At 42.6% G+C, this 21409-nt stretch overlaps 2 protein-coding genes across 10 annotated transcripts in view; both read left to right on the top strand.

Annotated features, from left to right (window-relative positions):
• Positions 1 to 2503, top strand: part of BLTP1 (bridge-like lipid transfer protein family member 1) — a 123201-nt gene extending 120698 nt beyond the window's left edge. For all 9 annotated transcript variants that reach the window (XM_054064923.1, XM_054064924.1, XM_054064930.1 and 6 more), the window contains 2 exons: positions 666 to 831; positions 1736 to 2503. In XM_054064923.1, coding sequence (XP_053920898.1) covers positions 666 to 831; positions 1736 to 1952 — 383 coding nt within the window. In that variant the 3' untranslated portion in view covers positions 1953 to 2503. The remainder of the gene's footprint in view (positions 1 to 665; positions 832 to 1735) is intronic.
• Positions 2504 to 3531: 1028 nt separating this feature from the next.
• ADAD1 (adenosine deaminase domain containing 1) lies at positions 3532 to 16770 on the top strand. The gene is made up of 12 exons (XM_054065395.1): positions 3532 to 3645; positions 5587 to 5775; positions 6199 to 6360; positions 6783 to 6950; positions 7469 to 7537; positions 8023 to 8148; positions 9681 to 9804; positions 10012 to 10182; positions 11823 to 12049; positions 13444 to 13681; positions 14212 to 14344; positions 15432 to 16770. Exons 2-12 carry the CDS (start codon positions 5598 to 5600, stop codon positions 15543 to 15545), a joined length of 1710 nt encoding a protein of 569 aa, XP_053921370.1. The 5' UTR covers positions 3532 to 3645; positions 5587 to 5597; the 3' UTR covers positions 15546 to 16770.
• The last annotated feature ends 4639 nt before the right edge of the window (positions 16771 to 21409 follow it).

Genomic DNA, 21409 nt, shown 5'->3' with positions numbered 1-21409 from the left:
AAAATGCTCAATGAGTGCAGAAGCTAACCAAAGGAGAAGAGAACTGGTTTTGGTCAGCCTTTGGGGGAGAGGGGTGGGGAATGTTTTCAGGTTATCTTAATTAACATTTAACACAAATTCACAGATTTGGGTTCATTTTATCAAATATGTTGTTTGGAGGAGAAGGAGGCTTTATATTCCTTTTCTGTATCCCAGTACTTAAAATCAAGTAAGATCCAGGTTCAGGTCTCCTTGATGTCTTTGGACAAAGATTGAATTTAACTATTCCCCCACCATACTCCTCCTCAGTGACTACTCTGTCAATGTAAAAAATATCCTGAGCTAAGAGTGTGTCTGAACTTTGTTCATGGAATGCGATACGCACTGTTGAATTCCATTGTGAATTTGAAAGAAAGCCTCAGTATGTGGATGCTTTGGACTGGCAGATAGAAGGAAGAATTCCACATTCTGGTGTTATCCAGTGCCTATTACAATTTCACTATTTTTTTCACTAGCACTTTGTTCAACCCAAAACTGCTTGCCAGAAATTCTGTAAAACAGAAACACATGGTGGTTCTCTCTTCTCTGAGCTTTGTGCTTGTGGTTCTTTAAAAAACACACAAAGATAATTCAGGTGAGCTGCTCATGACTGACTGGCATGGGGTTTTTTTCTCTCCCTTTTGTAGCAATTTTTCCTCCTCGCATTTTGGCTGCTCGTCCAGGGCAGAAGAACTCCGTGGGTGTTCTTGAGGACAACTCCACTGACAAAGAGGCAGAGGAAAGCATTACTTACACTACAGTCGACTGGAGAGAATTTATGTGCAATACTTGGCATTTGGAACCCACGCTCAGGTAACGAGCAGCTTTATCTGCAGCCTCTTTGGGCATTTCACCTGTGGGTACTGTCCTTCAAGCCACAGGTGTCTCAAAGTTATTGCTGTTCATTCAGCTGTCATGAGGATCGATAATGTGGATGCTGTTACATATCCATCTTTGGCTGTCAGCGCTGCTGTGGAAGATACCTGCTACAGGGCATAACAAAAGCTGGAAAACGCAGTCATCTATAACATCAGTTAATGTCTAGATTAGAATTTATGCAGATTAAAGATAGGAGGCTCTTCAAAATCGGGACACAGTGAAATGGAACTCAATATGGACCACAGATGACTGTATTTCACTCTGTCCTGCAACAGTCCATTCGCTTTCTGCCATGTAGTTTTTCTTCTTGCAGCTTTCTGTCTTTAATGTTCCAGTTTTAGTTCTTTAAATTGTCACCTTAAAATAAAAAGGCGGTATATACTAGATGCTATATGGCAGTTAAACTTAAAAGAATTGTGTGTATAGTAGCAACTCCCTGCTCTCAATATACACTTTTAATCACTGAAATTACTTTTCTCTGTGTCAAGATTTTTTAACCTCAGCTCTCGCTGCTGGAGATGTGTTCATTTACAGATAAAACAGCCATCAGCCCAGGCCAAACACATCCTGATGGTTGGCATTTTTTGTTTGCAGTAATAATAAATCAATTTAGACATGATCTGGAGGCAGCCCAGTCTCGTTTTTGTCTCCTGGAGCATCCTCTTCCTTTCAGAGGATGTTCCTTTGGTCATGCTCAGCTTACCTGTATAAATTAAGTTTGAAAACATGTCTGTTGGACTTCAGTTGTGCAGAAGAAATGGCAATAAAAATGAATATTAAAGTGACAGTTGCTATACTTATATATTTGAGATTGACTCCCTCATTTGTTGTTATTTAGATTAATATCCTGGACTGGGAGAAAAATTGATCCTGTTGGTGTTGACTACATCCTCCAAAAGCTGGGCTTTCACCACGCAAGAACAACTATTCCCAAGTGGCTGCAGCGCGGCGTCATGGATCCTTTGGACAAAGTTTTGTCTGTCCTTATAAAGAAACTTGGCACTGCCCTACAGGATGAAAAGGAGAAGAAAGGAAAAGACAAAGAAGAATACTAAAAATACAATGCGACAACTGTAATTCCGTTTGATTTTTATCAAAGTGTTTTATTGGTTTTTAAGAATTTAAATATGGTTTGAAGAGAAACCTAACAGCTTTTTGCTACTCTATTTAAAACTTACATTGTGAGTAACTGTTTACCGTGGTACATGATACCATTCTGTATTTGACGTTATTGCATGATTATGACCAATGTCTATTCTGTGAAGGAACAGCTGGAACACTGTAAATCGGCTCCTCGGCGTCCACCGTTTTCTTATGTGCAATATGAGTCCTGCATCTTTAAAATACTTGCAGATTAACTGTGAATTTTCATAAAATTTATTTGCCATAACACCAACCCCTCGTTAATGTGACCGGTAATTGATTTGTCACTGTAGACTTGTGTAAATTATATATATATATATATATATATAACTTATGAAACTGTGATTGCCTTAGTGCTAAAAATCATTATGTTTATTACACTTGTAATAAAATTTAACTACTGTACAGGGCTTCTTTTGTTGTTGTTCAACTTCCTTGATTAAAAAATGTGTTTTAAGTGTAATTTTGCATTGAATCTTACTTTGTGTTCAGTTGGAGCTCCTCAGTACTGTTTTACTTTTTTGCATGACTGCACAGTGAATGCTGATGGTGGAATTCATCCCTATTAAGAAAAATATAGGTTGGTTTTACATCTAAATGTGCTCCGCTGGTGGGTTCACTGCCTGTCAGCTGTCAGGAAGGACATTGAGCTGCTGGAGCGTGTCCAGAGAGGGGTAATGAAGGTGGTGATGGGGCTGGAGAACGAGTGTTATGAGGGGCGGTTGAGGGAACTGAGGTTGTTTAGTCTGGAGAAAAGAGGCTGAGGGGAGATCTCATCCCTCTCTGCAACTCCCTGAAAGGAGATTGTAGAGAGGTGAGTGAGTCTCTTCTAAATAAGAAGGGATAGGGTGAGAGAAAATGGCCTCAAGTTGTACCACGGGAGGCGATCAGAAAACTCGCGTAACAAATGCAGATGGAGTGGACGCAGAATCAGCTTATTTGAGCCCTGTTGTTAAATAAAGTGGAAAACCTCTGCTCTCTCAAGTTGTATGGGGCAGACGTACCTCTGACCTTCCGTTTCTTGGCACAGGGACTAGCAATAGGATGAGAGGAAATGGCTTCAAGTTGTGCCAGGGGAGGTTTGGATTAGATATTAGGAAGAATTTCTTTACTGAAAGAGCAGTGAAGCACTGACAGAGGCTGCCCAGGGCGGTGGCGGAGTCACCATCCCTGGAGGGGTTCAAAAATGTATAGACGCGACACTTTGTTACGCGGTTTAGCAGGTGGCGTTGGGCTCATGGTCTGGATGATCTTACAGGTGTTTTCCAACCTTAACGGTTCTATGATTCTATCATGCGAGGCGCCCGGGAGCGGCTGCCTCACAACGCACCCGCGGGGCGGCACCCCCAGTGCCCCAGCGGGGTCACGGCTGCTCCCGCCGCGGAGGCGTCAGACCGGGCGGAGGGGCGAGGTGGGGCGGAGGGATCTGCGCGGCGGAGGGATCTGCGCGGGGGCTATAAATAGGAGTGTGAGAGGGCGGTGCCGCGTAGAGTGCTGGTGCTGCTGGTGCTGCTGGTGCTGCTGGTGCTGCTGGTGCTGCTGGTGCTGCTGGTGCTGCTGGTGCTGCTGGTGCTTGTGCTAATACCAGAAGTAGCTGCTGTTAAAGTAGGATATATTGAACTGAGCTAAAGCAGGTTTAAGTTTTTTTTTCCAAGTGACAGAGGACAGGGCAAGAGGGAATGGCCTGAAGCTCCGCCAGGGGAGGTTCAGGCTGGATATCAGAAAAAAAATTTTCACGGGAAGAGTTATGGGGAACTGGCAGAGGCTGCCCAGGGAGGGGGTGGAGTCACCTTCCCTGGAGGTGTTTAAGGGACAGGTGGATGAAGTGCTTAGGGACATGGTTTAGGGAGTGTTGGGAATGGTTGGAGTTGATGATCCAGTGGGTCCTTTCCAACCTGGTGATTCTATGAAGTTTCATCTAAGTAGTGTGTTCTTTATAGGTTAGACAGGATGTTCTGCTGAGAGTGTAGCCTTCTGTTAAGGTTTGGTTTTTTTGCAGGCACTTAAATCTGTGGAGGTGATAAAGCCTTGTGTTCGGTGTGCTCTCAGTGTTCAGTGTCCCAGGTGTCTTCTGTGATGGCCTCTGGCCTTTCCCAGTCTCGAATGCAAGAAATTAACACTGAAAATGGCGGCAAATAAACCCTTGTATCAGTCAGGCAGAGCTGGCTCCAAAGCAAGAGGAGTGACTGCTGTGAGGTTTTATACTAACAGAGCTTAGAAAAGAATAGAATATGTGTAAGATTTCCGGGGAAACGTATCCCTGTGTCTGTGAGTGGGAAATATATCCCATCCCAGTTCTGGTCCATGCGCCTCGCTGCCTCGCGTTGATAAAGCTGTTGCTTCCCACAGCTCCAACGCGGCTCCCAGAGTTCATTTCCCGGCGCTTTCGGTGCGCCTCGGCGGTGCCTCAGCCCCGCGGGTTATGTTTCCCGCCCCGCGGGCAGGGAGCGGGGCGGCTGCGCTGCCCTGCGGGTCCCTCGCTCCGTGCCGGGAGTTCGTCCTTAGAGGGGGTGCGGAGAGCGCCGAGCCTGTTGGAAGCCGGGGCGAGCGGGGGCGGCACCGAAGACGCCGGGAAATGGACTCTCTAGGACTCATTCTGGAGCTGTAGAAAGCAGCACCTTTCTCAGGGCTGGGAGGCACGAGGCAGCGATCCCCGTGGAGCCTGTGCAGAGCCCAGAGCTGGGACGGGGTGGATTTTGCACTCACAGGCACAGGGATAATTTCCCTGGACACCTCACGTGTGTTGTTCCTTCCCAAGGACTCATTTTCATGTTTGATGATGACAGCCAAATCTCTTTGCTGATTTGGAGCTTTGGAGCCAGCGCTGCCTGACCCATACAGGAGTTTATTTGCTGTCAATTTCAGTGTCGTGGCCTTGCATTTGAGGTGGGGAAAGTCTGCACAGAGAGGGCATCGCAGGAGCAGACACTTGGACACTGAACACACAAACCATACTGAACCCAAGGTGTTCTTAAAGATGAGGGTGGCGGAGGTTGCCCGGGGAAATTGTGGCTGCTCCATCCCTGGAGGTGTTCAGGGACAGGTTAGATGAGGCTTTGAGCAGCCTGATGTAGTGAGAGGTGTCTCTGCCTATGGCAGGGGAGTTGGAACTGGATGATCTTTAAGGTCCCTTCCAACCCAACCTGTTCTATGATTCTATAATTCTATGTTATCGTCTCTGAAAATGTCTAAAAAAACACTATTTCAGAAAAAACCTGAAACCCATACTATCAGCAGGACATTCCGTCTAACTTTCAAAAACCATAATTGCTTAGGTGAAACTGAACTCTACTTTAGCTTAAATCAAAAGTATTCCTCTTTCTGTAATAGTAACTACTTCTGTTATCAGGAGAAGGGGCCCTCTGCCCGCAGTGTGGCTGGAGGAGACAAGGGTTTGGAAGGATGTGGTGTCTTTGTTCCTTCACTCCCAGCCAGTAGGGAAGCAGGGAGCGGGGTGTCTGCTGTGCCCTTGAGAAATGATTTAACTAAGAGACATATGGTTTCCAGCCTTTAACATTGTGTAACCTGATTGTTGAACTCACTTAGGTTGATGAAAAATGGCTGGCAGCTCCAGCTGCTTTCGGAGTGCTGGGAAACCTACCTTTGACCCCATACAAGAGATGATTTTCCCGGCTCAGGCTCCAAGGCCTTTGAAGCCTTCTCTGTCAGAAACTAGAAGGTGGGAACGTCTGCCTTGTGAGGGACAGGATGTGCCAGCAAAGACTCTAAATCCAGGTATGTTTTTCCGTGGAATCTACGATTAAAATTCACTGTTCATGCTAGGGAAAGTAACACGATTTTCTCTTCTTTTTGAAAGGTTGCAATCCTCTGCTTCTTATTGTTCTATATTCTTAAATAACTTCTTCAGCATTTGCTTGAACTTGTTTCTCTTCTCCCTGTGTCCTTTTGTACTGGAGGTTTTTACCATGACGGGTGGACTACAAAGTGTGCAGCGTTTTATCATTATAAATTCCAAGTTACACATTAAAAATGCTGTAGAAGTTGCTGAAATATAGGGTATATTTTGCTATATATACCATGTTGCTGCATGAGTTTTCAATGAGATCATTGAGGAAGGTTTTAATTGCAGTTCCAGATATCCCAGGACGTATTGGGAATTCCCTCTCTTCAAGTAATTGTTTCTTGATTCTCTTGCAGAACTTTCACTGTGGAAAGGAGCCCCAGATCCTCTTTCAGAGGAAATCCTGGAGAAGTTTATTGCAAGATACAAACAGGGAGTGATAAACCCAGTAGCTGCCTTGCATCAGTTTGCAAAAATGCATAACATTCATCTTGAACTGAAAGAAACTAGTGTGGCAGGTAAGTAGTTACTCTTTTCTTAAGTAATATTTGCTCATCTGTGAAACGAGCTGATTTTTGGCAGTTAGTGTTGATTGTGCTAAAACAGCTGAACTTTTTTACTGTTGATTGCCCTACCCCGCCACATACTTTGCTTTTTGGCTGCCCTTTCATTACCTACCCAGCTATGTCTCCTGATTAATTACTACAGAATTGATCAAATGAGTTGTATAAAATTCTGGCTGCTACCAGAACTTTGTGAAAAGCACGTAAAGTGAACGATGCCAGAATTCTTGTGGAGATAAAAGATTTAAGTTGTAGTTTGCTAAAATTATCTTTGTTTTGTACTTGTCTTTGGAATAAATATAAACACAGAAAACTATGGATAAAAGTACCTTACAGTAATTTTACTGATTGCATCTGCTTTTTTTTCTCCTTTAAAGGTGATATCATACGGCCTTATTTTGCCTTTTGTGCCGTGTTAGATGGTGTTCCCCACAAGACTGGACTGGGAAAAAACAAGAAGGAATCTAAATTAAACGCAGCTAAACTAGCTCTTGATAAGCTACTTAACTTGGAGTATAGAGGGGAAAAGGCTTTTGAAAAGTCAGGTAAATAGCAACACGTAATTAGAACTTTGAAAGGTTTTTTAAAGCATTTCTTTGCAAAATCTGTGTAATTTTGTTTAAATGCTTCTGGATCAGGGCCTCTGGCAGTTTTCTTGGATTCTTTGGGCAGAGCTGTTTGTCCTGTGGTTCTGAAGGTTTTAATTTTCCTTTGGCTTTTGTGCATTAGAAGTTGCATCAAGAACACTAAGGGAATTTGTGTTTCCTGTTGCACTTATTTGTTGCTCACTAGGTAGCAACGACGTGGAGCTGATCTTCAGCGGGTTTGAATTTTTATAACTAAGTCATCAACACAAAGTTACTGCTTTCAAAGGAATTCAGTTACCATAAATTTTACCTTATTTTAAGGGTTGCTGCCTAAAAGTTCTATGCTTAAAGGACTTAAAAATGCAAAAAGAAAGCCTTAGAGAATGAGAAACTTTTGACTTGCTGGAAATGATGAGAGATCCATCTTTCAAAATTTGGAATGTGCATCCCATTTTGAAATTGTGTTCAATTCTTAGATCCTCTGTGTAGACATGCTGAGCCCGAAACTCAAGCAAGCTCTGTTCGTGTTTCAAGGAATTGTCTTGGTAAGGAATTGTCTTGGTTTCCTCTACTGCTTCATATTAGCCAGCAAATGCTTGCTTTTTCTTTGTGAAGGTGGTGTTACTGGACATGACTTCTCTTTGGAGAACACTGTAGGAATTAGTGTCTCTGGAGTAGGAGATTGGCCACTGGTTCTACAAATTGACACAACTAAAGTAAATTGCTTGAATTTCAGTGGTGCATCAGTAACAAAAGGATTATTTCTGTCCTTACCTGAAAATGCAGTAGGTGATCAAACTTGGATCGATCCATCTCCCTGACTTATTATCATGAATAATAAAAGCATAAAGTGTTTAGTTATTCTTGTTCTTTATTTATTCATGTCCATCCTGATAATCTTCAGAAGTGTCTGTTAATACTAGTGCTTTTGCCCTATGTATAGATTTATAATTTGGCAAGTGTTTGATCATGCATGTTTTTTTACCCCTGCAAATTTGTGTCTTGCTGAGGCCTTTTTTGCTTTATTTAGGAGGAAGAGAGCTTATGTATCAAAAACTTTCACAAACACTTGAAGAAGTATTTAACAACCTGACTGTTGAATACCCCGAGTACCGAAGCTGTGGCAGTTCACTGGCTGCCTTCATCATTGCAAAAGGCAAGTCATTTTTGGTACTGAATATTTGATATGCATCGGTTGATGTGTTTCTGGTCTGGTAAATAAATGTAAAGAGGAGTGCTCCTTCTTCTGACATGCTCTGTTCTGGTGGCTTTGTTATGCAAAGATTCAGGACCTACAGAAGCGTGTCGGGATAGTGGATGAGAAGCTCTGCATGAGCTGGCAATGTGTGCTCACAGCCCAATAAGCCAACCGTATCCTGGGTTGTATCAATAGAAGTGTGACCAGAAGGTCAAGGGAGGTGATTGTCCTCTCTGCTTCACTCTCATGAAACCTCACCTGGAGTGCATTCAGTTCGGGAGTCCTTGGCACAGGAAGGACATAGGTTTGTTAGAGTGAGTCTAGAGGAGGCCACAAAAATGGTCAGAGGGCTGGAGTCCCTCCGATATGAGGGCAGACTGAAAGAGTTGGGCTTGTTCAGCCTGGAGAAGAGAAGGCTCCGGGGAGACCTTAGAGCAGCCTTCCAGTTCTGAAAGGGGGTTGTGGGAAAGCTGAGGAGGGACTTTTTACGAGGGCCTGTAGTGATAGGACAAGGGGTTTAAGCTGCAAGAGGGGAGATTTAGATGAGATATTAGGAAGAAATGTTTTCCTGTGAGAGTGCTGAGGCACTGGCACAGGTTGAACAGAGAAGTGGATGCCCCGTTCCTGGAGGTGTTCAAGGCCAGGTTGGATGGGGCTTGGAGCAACCTGACCCCATGGGAGGTGTCCCTGCCCGTGGAACTGGTTGGTCTTTAAGATGCCTTCCAACCCAAACCAGTCTGTGATTCTGTGTCCTTGTGCTGCTTCAGAGAGGAGTAAGACTGTATAGGCTAGAGCAGGTGGTTGTGCCTTGAAGGAAGCTGCAGACTGGAGAACCCACACAGGAGCAGGCTGCTGGGAGGACTTGTGGCCCGTGGAGTGGAGCTTATGCTGGAGTAGGTTTGCTGTCAGGACCTGTGAGCCGGTGGGAGACTTGCACTGGCACAGCGTGTTACTGGAGGATTGCACCCAGTGGAAGGAACGCAGGCTGGAGAAGGGACAGAGTCTGTGAAGAACTGCAGCCCATGGGAAGGATTCGGTTTGTAGTCATTCATGGACTGTATCCTGTGGGACGGACCCTGTGGTAGAGCAGGGAAGACCATGAGGAGAAGAGAAAGGAGCCGCAGAGTCCAAGTGTTAGGAACTGGCGCTTCCCCATACCCCTGCACCGCTCAGGCAGGGAGGAAATGGAAGAGTCAGGAGTGAAGTTGAGCCTGGGAGGACGGGGGCATGGAGGAAAGATGAATTTAATTTTGTTTTTTTTGGTTTTCTTGCTATCTTACTTAATTTTTAATTGGCAATAAATTAAATTAGTCTTTCTCTAGTTGAAGGTACTTTGTACATGATGGTAAATGGCAACTGATCTCCCTTATCTTGACCTACAAGGTTTTTTATTTTATTTCCCCACCACTGTCCTCCTCGGGGCCAAGAGATGCTAGAGAGCAGCTTGGTGGGCACCTGACAGCCAGGTAAAATAAATGTTCTCTTTTTAGGTGGGCAGTATAGAGTTGTGGCTCTAGGAACAGGAGAATATAATTGCAGACGGAACTTCCAGCTGCATGGAAGAGTGCTGCATGACAGCCATGCCATTGTCACTGCAAGGCGTTCTCTGCTTAGGTGAGAATGGGTGTACAAATGATTACCAGTTCTCTTGCAGCTAATTCTCGACAGTTTTACTTTCACAAATGCCAGTGCACTTGCGTGTTATATTTAGTGCTTTCTTTCTGGATTGTTTTCAAATTGTGAATTAGACATGAATGTCTACATATTTGTAAACAAAGTAGTGGTTTTCCACATTTACTGTTACTTAACCTTTTATTTTAGATATTTTTATAGACACGTTTTGATGTTCTATAATGAAAATCCAGCAAGGAGAGAGACATCCATATTTTGCGCAGCACCAGGCTCGAAGCTGCTTGCCCTAAAGCAAAATACAACTCTCTTTCTCTACATGAATGAGCTGCCAAAAGGAACTGCTCAGCTAAAATCACGGGTGTGAGTACTTTGGCATTTTCAGTGATTTTGTAGTGGAAGGTTAATTTGTTTGCAGTGGCAAACAAGCTGTGAGTGTGGAAAATGTGCATTATTAAACATTTCTAAGATAATTGGGGGGGTGTTCTGCCTTTTTTTTATGTTTTGGAAGCGTTGTACCAGGGTGGTAGTGATTAAATGTATGAGGTACAGCTCAACATGACAGTTGAAAATACTTCTATGTGGGTTATAGCTTGAGGACTATGCTTTGTTTATTACAGGTTACGCTTGCCTGTTAACCCTTGCCCCAAGATGTAAATAAAATACTAATAAATAATTAATTTAACCACTGAGTGAGTAAGTAGACATGGTGATTTACCATCATCCTTTCCACCACAGAACTAAGTTTATAAAAGCCTCAGATTGAAATGATAGGTTCCTGCTCTTCTTTTTAGAAAAAAGTTTGTGAGATATGCTTTATGGGATAAATGTACTGCTATGCTTATCTTTCTCACTTCCGTTAAATTTCTGGAAGATTCAATTTTTTCAATAGTTCTGACATCCAAGATCAGCAGTCACTGGTTTACGAAGTTATTACGAACTTTTTTTTGTTTCTGTTACGGTAGTGCAGTGGAGTTACGTCCTGGAAAGTTGTACACTCATAACTTTCTCATGCACAACACTGCTTGCTGCTTTCTTGCTATATTTGTGTGACCTGGAGGTCACAGCCCGTTCATTACATGTTGTGCTGAGTAGGGGAGCCCATCCTGTTAGAATTGCAGGTTTTATGTTACTTCTGGTGTCCTATCCTGTTCCTACAAGGAAATCGCTGATTAAGACTGGATGCAGTTTTAAGCAGCTCTGTAATAGTTGATGGATCACAGATTCAGCACTTTCTCTCTTGCGTTTCATCTGTTCTGGTCAGTGTATGTGGTCTCTTGAGACAAAGTCTGACAAGTCTTTTCTTCTAGAGAGCAGATTTGCTCTCTATAGACTGAATTAAAGATAGTTTTTAGAAGAGACCTACTTGGAAGTAATCCATTGAGTGGCAAAATGTGGCTGCTTATTAACAAGTGGCAGTACATTACTTAAGCCAAAATAAAATGGGTGCTTTATAATAATGTATAAGAGTAAAGCAAAAGCACTTTTGATCATAACATTTTAAGATAGGCTAAAGTTGAGGAGGGTTAGCTCAGGCTTTGAATTCTTCTCTCTCTTTAGTTAAGGGGGAAAACTATGTTTTCCTTGAGAACAGTTGCTGTTTTGTCGCCTTAATGGGTTGCATGTACTTGTTTTAAGTATTTTGGAGAGTTGCAGTGTAACTTACGTTTTAAAGGAGATAGCAACCATACAGCTGCATTTTCACAAGATGAATAGCCCCCAGGTGACTTCTGTCATAGCATAAGTGCAGCTTGTGCTGATCTCTCTTACTGTTCACACAGCTGATGGCTTAGATTGAATTACTGTCATTTAAATGCCGATTTCAGTATTGTAGTCACTTGAGCAGCTGAACGTGGCGTTTCTAAAATGTACGAATATTGAACATAATGTAGGGCCCAGTCTTGCTGATAATTGTTTCCTGAGAAACCGCATTAGGTACTACTTCAGAATAATCTCTGACTGATTACTTTCTCACTGAAATTCATTTTCTTGTCTTGCTTTAGACATCTCAATCCACTATCTCTGTCTGCTTATGAAACTAGTGAAGAACTAAGCCTCCACGTTGCTGTAGAGGGCAACATTTACCCAAGTGTTGTTTGTCCACCCAAAAGTGTGAGAGCAAGCAGTATGTCAACTAGTGACAAATTAACAAAGTGGGAAGTGGTTGGTGTTCAAGGAGCATTGCTGAGTCACTTCATTGAACCTGTTTATATCAACAATATTCTTGTAGGTAAGCTTAATGCAAATGTCAGTGGGGTTTTTGTATGTTTTCATGTTCCATTTTGATTGCATCTTATAAAACATGAACTAAATCAAGATGGTTCTTCACAGAGTTACAGATTTTTTTCTGAAAAGATGCTGTGTGTGTATTTTTTTTTTCATTCATCTTTGAAATGCCTTAAGGGAAAACCCAATTAGGCTCATTCTTTTGTTACTGTGTGATTTTTTTAAGCTTGTCAGATTGTCCTGGCTTTACCATGTATTAGATTACCAAGAAATTCAGCATTGTTGTATAAAACATTATATTTTCTTAGTATTTAAGATTTAAAATGTGACAAATGGTATGTCAATTGTTAAATGAAATAGGGTGCCCTGAAGGTGACAGTGCTAGTCACTTAACTGTAGGAAGAAGACATGGTGGAAGAACTCTGCCACTAATTAAGTGAAATGTCAGAATGCTCGGTTTCCCCTCAGGATGTCTCAACAGCTCTGTTAGAAAGTCTTTGGGTTTGTTTCCACTCTCTGTCCCACCACCTGCCTGCCCTGTATTGGTTAATGCAAATACATGTTTTGTTCAGGAACAGGATTATTACTAAGGTGATAATGAATTCTCAGGATTTTGTGGCAGTCAGGAAGATTGTACTGTTATTGGAGCTCATTTCAGGAGCTTTTATCTCTGTAGTGGAAGTAAATTGATGGGTTTTATCCTGAAAATTTTCTAGTGTTTCTTCCTCTCAGTGTCTTTATTCTGAGACTTACTACACAGATATCAGAGTTCCACTGACGTTGAAGCTGTAGTAGCTTCTCCTTTTCTAATACAGAACAAGGTTTTTGAAGTGCAAGAATTGATGAATGCCTGCCTGTTCTTTTTGGGCAAGTTTAGGCGCTTTGAGCTAAAAGTAATAGGAAAAACTCCAATATGTTCACTTGAGTGGGATGCAAAGTAGATGAAATACTCTTTAATGTATTGTGCTTCTATTCAATAGAAATTCTGTGCCTTGAGATGCTATTGGGCCAAAATATGTCTGTTTCATAGGCAGTCAGAAATACTGTTGGATAGGGGGTTACACAGGCAAACTGCCTAGCATATTTTCTTATCTATAACAACATTAAAGTTTGTGTTGCAGCTTCTATTTTAGTGGTGTCTCTTGGAAGGGATGCAAGGTGTTGGTAAAGAATAATTGTTCAAAAAAAGGAAGCAACCAAATAAAAGTAATGATGTCTCTGGAGAAGAAATTGTAAAATCATTTTTGTTCTGCGCACTGAGCATTGGAACTGATTTTTCCAAACATAATTTTGTGTAGAATAATGGATGTAGTGTAGACCAATGGAAACATCTGTGTCTTTAGCTGCTTTTTTTAATTCAATATACTTTTATGTGACTGATCTTGTTTTGTTTAATAGGAAATGGAAACTGCCAGGATACGAAAGGACTAGAAACAGCTATCAAACAGCGCATTGATGATACAGTCCTATCAAAGCTTCCCTTGCCTTTTCTGGTCCACAGATCTCACATTTACTTGGTGAATGCTGCGCACCCAGTTCAAAGAGACTTTGAACTGAGGTCTCTTAGTTTGAATTGGTCATTCACAGATGCATCACTGGAGATTGTGGATGGGTTAACAGGAAAAATCACTGAAAGGTTAAGTCTTCTTCTTCATTATGTTGGAAGTAATGGTTGGGTTTAATGTTCTGTGCTGGTTCATCGGCGTATTAATTTTTCTAAGCTGTGCATGGAAGCCACAGCATTATCCAGTGAGAGAGATTCTCTCCTGTGTTAGGTGAATGTGTCCTGTGATCAGATGTAGTTTTAGAGATCTTGTAACTTTTCATATCTTGATATCTCACTGCAATTAAGTAGTTCTTTGAACTAAGATATCTTTATTCCACTGTTTTGTTGTAGTGAATGTTTTAATGTTCACAATACATAAAATCCATTAGTATCCTAGGTCAGCTGAATTCTGTCTTGAAAACTGTTTTTAGTTGGCTTGTGTAGCCCTTCGCAGCTGGTGACTTGCATTAACTTTGCTCCTTGAGAGCAGTAGTAAAATCTTAGGCTCATATTCACAAAGCAATGGAGGAGAAAAAAGAAATCCCATTAACGATCAAAGCAGTGTACCTGTAGTGTATTTGTTACTGAGTTTTATTATGCTTTTTCAATTTTGGCTATAGCTCACCATTCAAAAGTGGCTCTTACATGGCAAGTCGCCTTTGCAAGGCAGCGATGTTCAGCCGTTTCAGATTGCTTGCTAAGAAAGCGGAACGGAAGGATTTGCTTCAGATTACAACGTACTATGAAGCCAAGGTAAGGCATCTCTTGATGGCTGCTCTCAAAGCTGGTTTGATAATGAGGGGTGATTTTCCAGTTTGCTGAAGATTTCACATGAACAGCTGGATTTCCTTTATTGCCTGTAATTTTTGCCTGAGAGAATGTCTGAAATTGCTGTTTTCAGGTAAAAATGAATCTTGAAACATTACGTATGAAATTCTCCCGTGTTTTGTCATGGCACATGGAGGTTTCTAGCATTTTCCTCACATAAGACAATTTCATGTTGAAAAGGTTGAGGGTTTTGTTTGCTGGTTCATTTTCAGTCTTGCTTTTTGTATTTGTTTCATACATGTGTAAGTATTTTTCTATCACAGTGTAGTCTTGTGGGAGGATTCTTATGTCATAGAGGAGTAGAAAAGTAGGAGTCATTCATGGGAAGATAGTATTGGGTCCTAGGCTGTCCTTTGTGGTTTAAAAATAGAGAGTAATTACTTAAAGGAGCTTCTGAGGTTCTGGGTTGCTGTAAATGTGGTGTACTCACTCCTGTCCATACTTGGAAGTATATAGACTCATGTTACTTCTCTGTGCTGTTCGAGATTTTTCCTCCCCTTGTTTCAGGGAGATGTTATTTCCAAAACTGTTATATAGAGATCGGTGGTTTATGAAGTATATGGTTTTTATTTGTTTGCCCCTATCAGAACATGCAAGAGACCATTTTCTGAAGGACTCCAAAAATACTTTAAAAATAGGCTTGCTAACTGATTACTCGTTCACCTTGCATTTATACTTGCAGTGAATGATAGTGAATGTTTGTTTTCTGAACAGATATTATTGGAACTGAAAAGAGGCTGAGAAAAGATAATGTTTAACAGAACAATTGTCCTGTACCAATAAATACACTAACGTCTAAAAAGAATGTGTTTTTAGAGTCTGTAATGTAGTTCCCTCAGTGGCTGACAGCTAGGGAACAGCAAGATGTGTGTGTCATTTTCTATAAGGCTTGTGCTTGTGCATATTGTAAGCTGGTGGTAAAGAACGCAGATCTCTGTGACCATTATTCTTAAGATGTTTCAAGATCTTTTTCTGTTTGTTTGTTTTTGGTTTTGTTTTTTTTTTTATTTAGATTCAAGCTGAATTGTACCAAGAAGCTAAAAACTTACTGCAAAGCTTCTTAGAGCAACATGGTTATGGATCCTGGATTGTGAAATCACCAGAGATCGAACAGTTCAGCGACTGAAATGCGGTGGAGTGTACGTGAAGTCAGTTTGGATGATTCCTTTCACTGAAATTCAATTCTGATTAGTAAAATGTTTAGTTTTAAGGTTTATATATGCAACAGAAACATAATTCCAGAGCTTTCTCTTGTCAATTTAGATGCAGTTATTAAACCAGTTGTAGCAGTTTAGTCTTTCCCAAAAGTTGATGTTTCTTCATAGTCAGGAGTATCTGACAGCTTTGCAAATCTGTTTTGTTTTCCCCCCCAGTGCCACTTCTTTTCTGTTCCCCCTGCCCCTAGGGTTAATGTGGTTTTCCTGTTAGTTTCAGGATTGCTGTTATTGATCTCTTCTTTTTCCCTGCATTTTTCATAACCATCTTTAAGAGAGAAAAGAAATAATCAGTAAAAGTTGGTTTTCTTTAAATTAAAGTATCTCAGTGTGAGGAGCACTTTGAGAAAGAAATACTGGCAATCTATGCTTTAACTGTTGCCATCGTTTCCTAGGCATTTAAAGACTTTTGTTTAGCATGGATTTGCTGGGTGACTTGTTGTTTACTATGTATTGTTTGTGGTAGAGGGTTAAAAAATAAGCTGTGTATTTGCAAGGTAAAACGTTTAATGACCGAGCTGTTACTTAACTGTTTTGTGACAACCACTGTTTTTGGGAGCAGATTGAAAGCATTTTCAAGGTCTCAAAGGTGTAAATAACAAAATGGCTTATAGAAGTCACCAGAAACTTTTGTGTGCTGCCTCAAACACCATGAGATGTTAGTGCTTGCTGGTCGGTTGGACTCCTGCGCACAGAGGCTTATCGCTCTACCAAAAAGTTCTCACGAAATTGTCTGTATATGTAATAATATGAAAAATGGTGTCTGTGGAGAGGGAAGTTGTTCCCTGTGAGTCACTTGAAGAATATGGTAAGATGATGAGAGCATTTAAAAGGATGTTGTTAAGTACCATTCTGGGTTCTGTGTGGTGGTGTGAAATGTTGGGGTGTGTAAGGTCGACAGTATGCTTCCATTGTGTTCCGTGGTTTTTGAATATCATACAAGTGTTGAAAGCTGTTCTGTAAAGTTTACATGTATCAGTAATGGTATAGTGCTGTTGTCACGTTTCAGATTCATGTAAACTGATTCGAGAACAAAAACCTCCTTTCAGTATTTATTTTTCCAAGAAGGCTTGAGAGTGGCCATTGCATACCAGGCTAGAGCACAGAATTGCCTTTTTCAGGTCTGTTAAAATGTCAATAAATTTCCTCGATTGACAATGTGTTAACTTTTTATGCACTTCTGGACCATTTTTCTGTATGGATTTAGACACTTGCTGAGACATCACCAAGGCATTTCTTAGGTTAAGCTAGAAGACTATGAAACTTAAGTTCCTCCCAAAGAGGAGAGAGGTTCTGTTGTGAAAAAGACGTGTTGTGGTGCGCGTGCCTGCTGTATCCTTGAGAATCGAGTTGATGACAACAATATGCATCTGCCTCTTGTATCTGGATTGTTCTTTGGCTAAGTAACAGCAGATGTAGTGTGCACCGAGCCGGTAAACAACTGTAGTCATTGCAGATGTTCTAGCCAGGTTTTTCCTCAGCTACTGCAGGCTTGATAGAGGTGAGAGTGCTGCCATTCTGGTAATGATGGTGAGGATGGGTTACTGACAGGTAGTTCTGCACATGGCACATGTCATACATGTGTACGTACAGGGTTGGGTGCGTGGACCATAGACCAGCATGTGAACGTGAACACCAACAGCCTCTGCCTGAGAGCTCAGCCTCTCCTTCCTGGTTGAGAACTGAGATCCACTGGTAAGAACATACGTACATATGTATCTGGGTGGGCACACGTGTATTCTTGGCATATACACACAGATGTGTCACGTTATCTGTGTTACAAGTGATGTACATGTCAAATCTGACAGGTGTAGAACAGAGTTGTAACATCTTGCATGCTGAATCTGACATACATGTCCCCTCTCACATAGGTAACCTGTTGTGCATGTCATGCACATCACATGTTGCATGTCATATGTGGGCTGCATGTCGCGTGTCACATCTTGTGTGTCACATCTTAACGTGTCAAGTCATGAGTTGCTTATCATGTGTTATGTCTCATGTCACAACGTGTCACATGGCAGGTCACATGTTACATACCTTATGTCACATCTCGTGTCAGTTGTAGTGTCACATACTTCACGGTGTCATGAGACATGGTTATATGTCATGTCATATGTCACATGTTATATGTCATGTGTGGCATCATGTCGCTCAAATGTCACATCATATGACATACCTACATAGAATGTTTTGAGTTGGAAGGGACCTTAAAAATCATCCAGTTCCAACCACTCTGCCATGGGCAGGGACACCTCCCACTGGATCACGTTGTGTGAGGCCCGCCCCATCCAGTCTGGCCTTGAACGCTGCCAGACAGGGGCATCCACAGCTTCCCTGGGCAACTTGTGCCAGGGCCTCACCACCCTCATGCTGAAGAATTTCTTCCTAATGTCTAATCTAAATCTTCCCCCTTCCTCTTTACAGCCACTCCCCTTCATCCTGTCACTCCATGCCCTATTAAAAAGTCCTTCCCCAGCTTTCCTGTAGCCCTTTCAGGGACTGGAAGGCTGCTCAAAGGTCTGCCCCGAGGCTTCCCTTTTCCAGGCTGAACAAGCCCACCTCTCTCAGCCTGTCCTCATAGAAGAGATGCTCTAGCCCTCTGATCATCTTTGTGGCCTCCTCTGGACCTATTCCAGCAGTTTGATAGCCTTCCTATGCTGAGGATTCCAGAACTGGACATGGAACTCAAAGTTGGGGTCTCACGAAAGCAGAGTAGAGGGGGAGAATCTGCTCCCCTGACCTGCTGGCCAGGATTCTGTTGGCTTTCTGGCCTGTGAGTGCAAATTACCAGCTCATGTTGAGCTGCTCATCAGTGAACACCCCCAGGCCCTTCTATGTGGGGCTCCTCTCAATCATGTTATCTCCTAGTCTGTATTGAAACTGCTGATTGCCCTGACCAGGTGTAGGACCTTGTACTTGGCCTTGTTGAACCTTACGAAGTTCACACAGTCCCACTTCTCCAGCTTGATCAGGTTCCTCTGAATGCCATCCTGTCCTTACTGTGTGGCAACTGCACCACTCAGCTTGATGTCATCAGCAAACTTGCTGAGGGTGCACTCAATCTTGCTGTCTATAGCATTGATAAAGATATTGAACAGCACTGGTCCCAGTACAGACCCCTGAGGGGCACCACTTCTTGCTGATCTCCATCTGGACTTTGAACCATTGACCACAACTCTCTGAATGTGAATGTCCAATCAATTTTTTACCTACTGAGCAGTGCACCCATCAAATCCATATCTTTCCAATTTAGAGAGAAGGGTGTTGTGAGAGCCCATGTCAAAAGCTTTACACAAGTCCAGATAATTACATCCGCTGGTTTTCCCTTGTCCACTGATGTAGTCATCCCATCACAGAAAGCCATTCGGTTGGCCAGGCAGAACTTGCCCCTTGTGAAGCCATGCTGGCTGTCTTTAATCATCTCCACCATCTTCCATGTGCTGTAGCATAGCTGCTAGGAGGATCTGTTCCATGATCTTCTCACGCACAGAGGTGAGGCTGACAGGTTCATAGTTCCCAGGGCTCTCCCTTCTACCCTTCTTGAAAATGGGCACAATGTTACCCTTCCTTCAGTCAGCAGGGACTTCCCCTGATTGCTCTGACTTTTCAAATACTGTGGACATCACATCAGCCAATTCTCTCGGGACTCTGGGGTGAATCTCATCAGGTCCCATAGACTTATATACGTTCAGGTTCTCATGTGGTCATGAACCTGAACCTCCTCTGAAGTGGGCTTTACCCCCTTGATCTCTTTTTTGTCCATTGACCCAGGAAGAGTGAGGAGAGTGGCTGTCAGTGGAGACTGAGGCAAAAAACTTGTTGAGTATCTCGGTCTTCTCCTTGTCTGTTGATAGGAGGTCACTGTTTTCATTCCTTGGGGGTACACCTTCTGTAACCTTCCTTATCTGGCTGTAGAAGCCCTTGTTGTTAGTCTGTGCTTCTGTTGCCAAGTTCAGCTCCAGCTGCACCTTGTCCTTCCTGACCTTATCCCTACACATCCAGGCAGTGTCCCTATACTCTTATCAAGTTCCCTGTTCCTGCTTGCACTGCCTGTGCAGCTCCTTCTTGCCCTTTAATTTGACCAGCAGGTCTTGACTCAGCCATGCTCGTCTCTTCCCTTCTCTGCCCAGTTTCCTACGTGTGGGGACTGAGCGCTCTTGTGCTTTATGGAAAGCATCCTTGAATATCTGCCAGTTCTGTTCTGCTCCCTTATCCCTGAGGACCGTGTCCCAGGGGGTCTTCCTGACCAACTCCTTGAAGAGCTGGAAGTTTGCTTTCCTAAGATTTAGGAATTGTGTCACATGTTGTGATGTCCTGTGATTCATCACATCATACATGTCACATGTCTCACACCATGAAATGTCATAACATGTCACATGGGACATGTCATGTATGTCAAACATCCATCACATTCAACATATATATGTCACAGGTCACATGTCATGTCTGTCATGTCACTCACATGCCACATGGCATGTGTCGTATGTCACATCAACACATGTTGAGAAGGGCAACACAGCTGGCAAAGAGGCTGGAGAACAAGCCTTATGAGAGGCAGCTGAGGGACCTGGGGCTTGGAGAAGAGGAGGCTGAGGGGAGACCTTATCACTGCCTACAAAACACTGATAGGAGGTTGTGGTGATGTGGGTGTTGGTCTCTTCTCTCAAATGACGGGCAATATGATGAGAGGACTGCCTCAAGTTGTGCTGTGGAAGGTTCAGATTACACATTGGGAAAAAATTCTTTACCAAAAGTTTTATCAAGCACTGCCAGGGGCTGCCCAGGGGGGTAATTGAGTCACCATCCCTGGAGGGGATGGGTAGATAAGGTTCTCAGGGACATGGCTTAGTGGTGGACAGATTCCAACCAAAAGATTCTATGATATGACTGTCATGTCACATATATGTTACATGTCATGTAATTTCAGGCATGGTGTGTCACATACTGTGTCACATACCTGTAATAACACGTGTCATGTATGTCTCAGCACTCCCTGAGAACATCTTCCCACAGTGAGTCTTTCAGGTGCAGAGCTGATGGGGAGTCCAGCGGGCATCCAAGGGGGCCTCTGGCTTTGTCTCTCCAGGTTACTGTCACTGCTAGGCAATCTCAGCCTTAGTCTGTTTTATTGTTGCAGTCACTTGGGTATGGGTGGTCTTGCAAGGTTCTTGTGCACTAACATTCCTCTGCAGGTGGCGGTCATAATCGGAAGTCAGTAGTAGTCAAACTATTCTTACATTCTTATGTGTGTTTTTAAGATTGGTCTCTATTTGACTTAATATCATAGGGTCACTACTTGCTCTGTCTTTAAGTATTGTCTCTTCAAAGAGATTTTTTTCCTTATTTTTGCATGTTGCTTTGAAGAATTTATCAAGTAAAAAGGAATCTATGTAAAGAGAGGTGTTATTCTCCAAAGACTGACAAGGTAGAAAGAAGTTTTACGAATGAACTTCTCGCCTGCTGTCTCATCTTCTATGTCACCCTGTGTTTGGGTTCTTACAGGCTGTCCTTTGGAAGACACCTGATTTGAGAAGAGGGTGGAGCTGATCTCTTTGTGGCTGGGATGACTGACAGTACTTTGCTTTCCTGAGTCCCTGTGGGTGGGGACAGAGCACTCCTTCACTGTGGGAAGAGAAGATAAGTAGAGCAGCAGACACCAGCGCTGTAAGTATTTTCCCAGTTTTGGCAGAAAGTTATCTTTAACACCTATTTTCTCTTTGCAGCATTCAAGAAAACTGCTGTTTTTTTCCATTGTTAGTCTGTTTTTAAGTAT

Source organism: Cuculus canorus, chromosome 4, assembly GCF_017976375.1.
Source record: "Cuculus canorus isolate bCucCan1 chromosome 4, bCucCan1.pri, whole genome shotgun sequence".
In the NCBI taxonomy this organism is placed as follows: domain Eukaryota; kingdom Metazoa; phylum Chordata; class Aves; order Cuculiformes; family Cuculidae; genus Cuculus; species Cuculus canorus.
This window is presented reverse-complemented; position numbering and strand designations above follow the sequence as displayed.

Coding starts and splice junctions, on each gene's coding strand:
- ADAD1 (XM_054065395.1), top strand. CDS start 5,598: ATGGCTGGCAGCTCCAGCTGCTTTCGGAGTGCTGGGAAACCTACCTTT. Junction 6,951..7,468: donor AAAGGCTTTTGAAAAGTCAG/GTAAATAGCAAC, acceptor TTCAATTCTTAG/ATCCTCTGTGTAGACATGCT. Junction 7,538..8,022: donor TGTTTCAAGGAATTGTCTTG/GTAAGGAATTGT, acceptor TGCTTTATTTAG/GAGGAAGAGAGCTTATGTAT.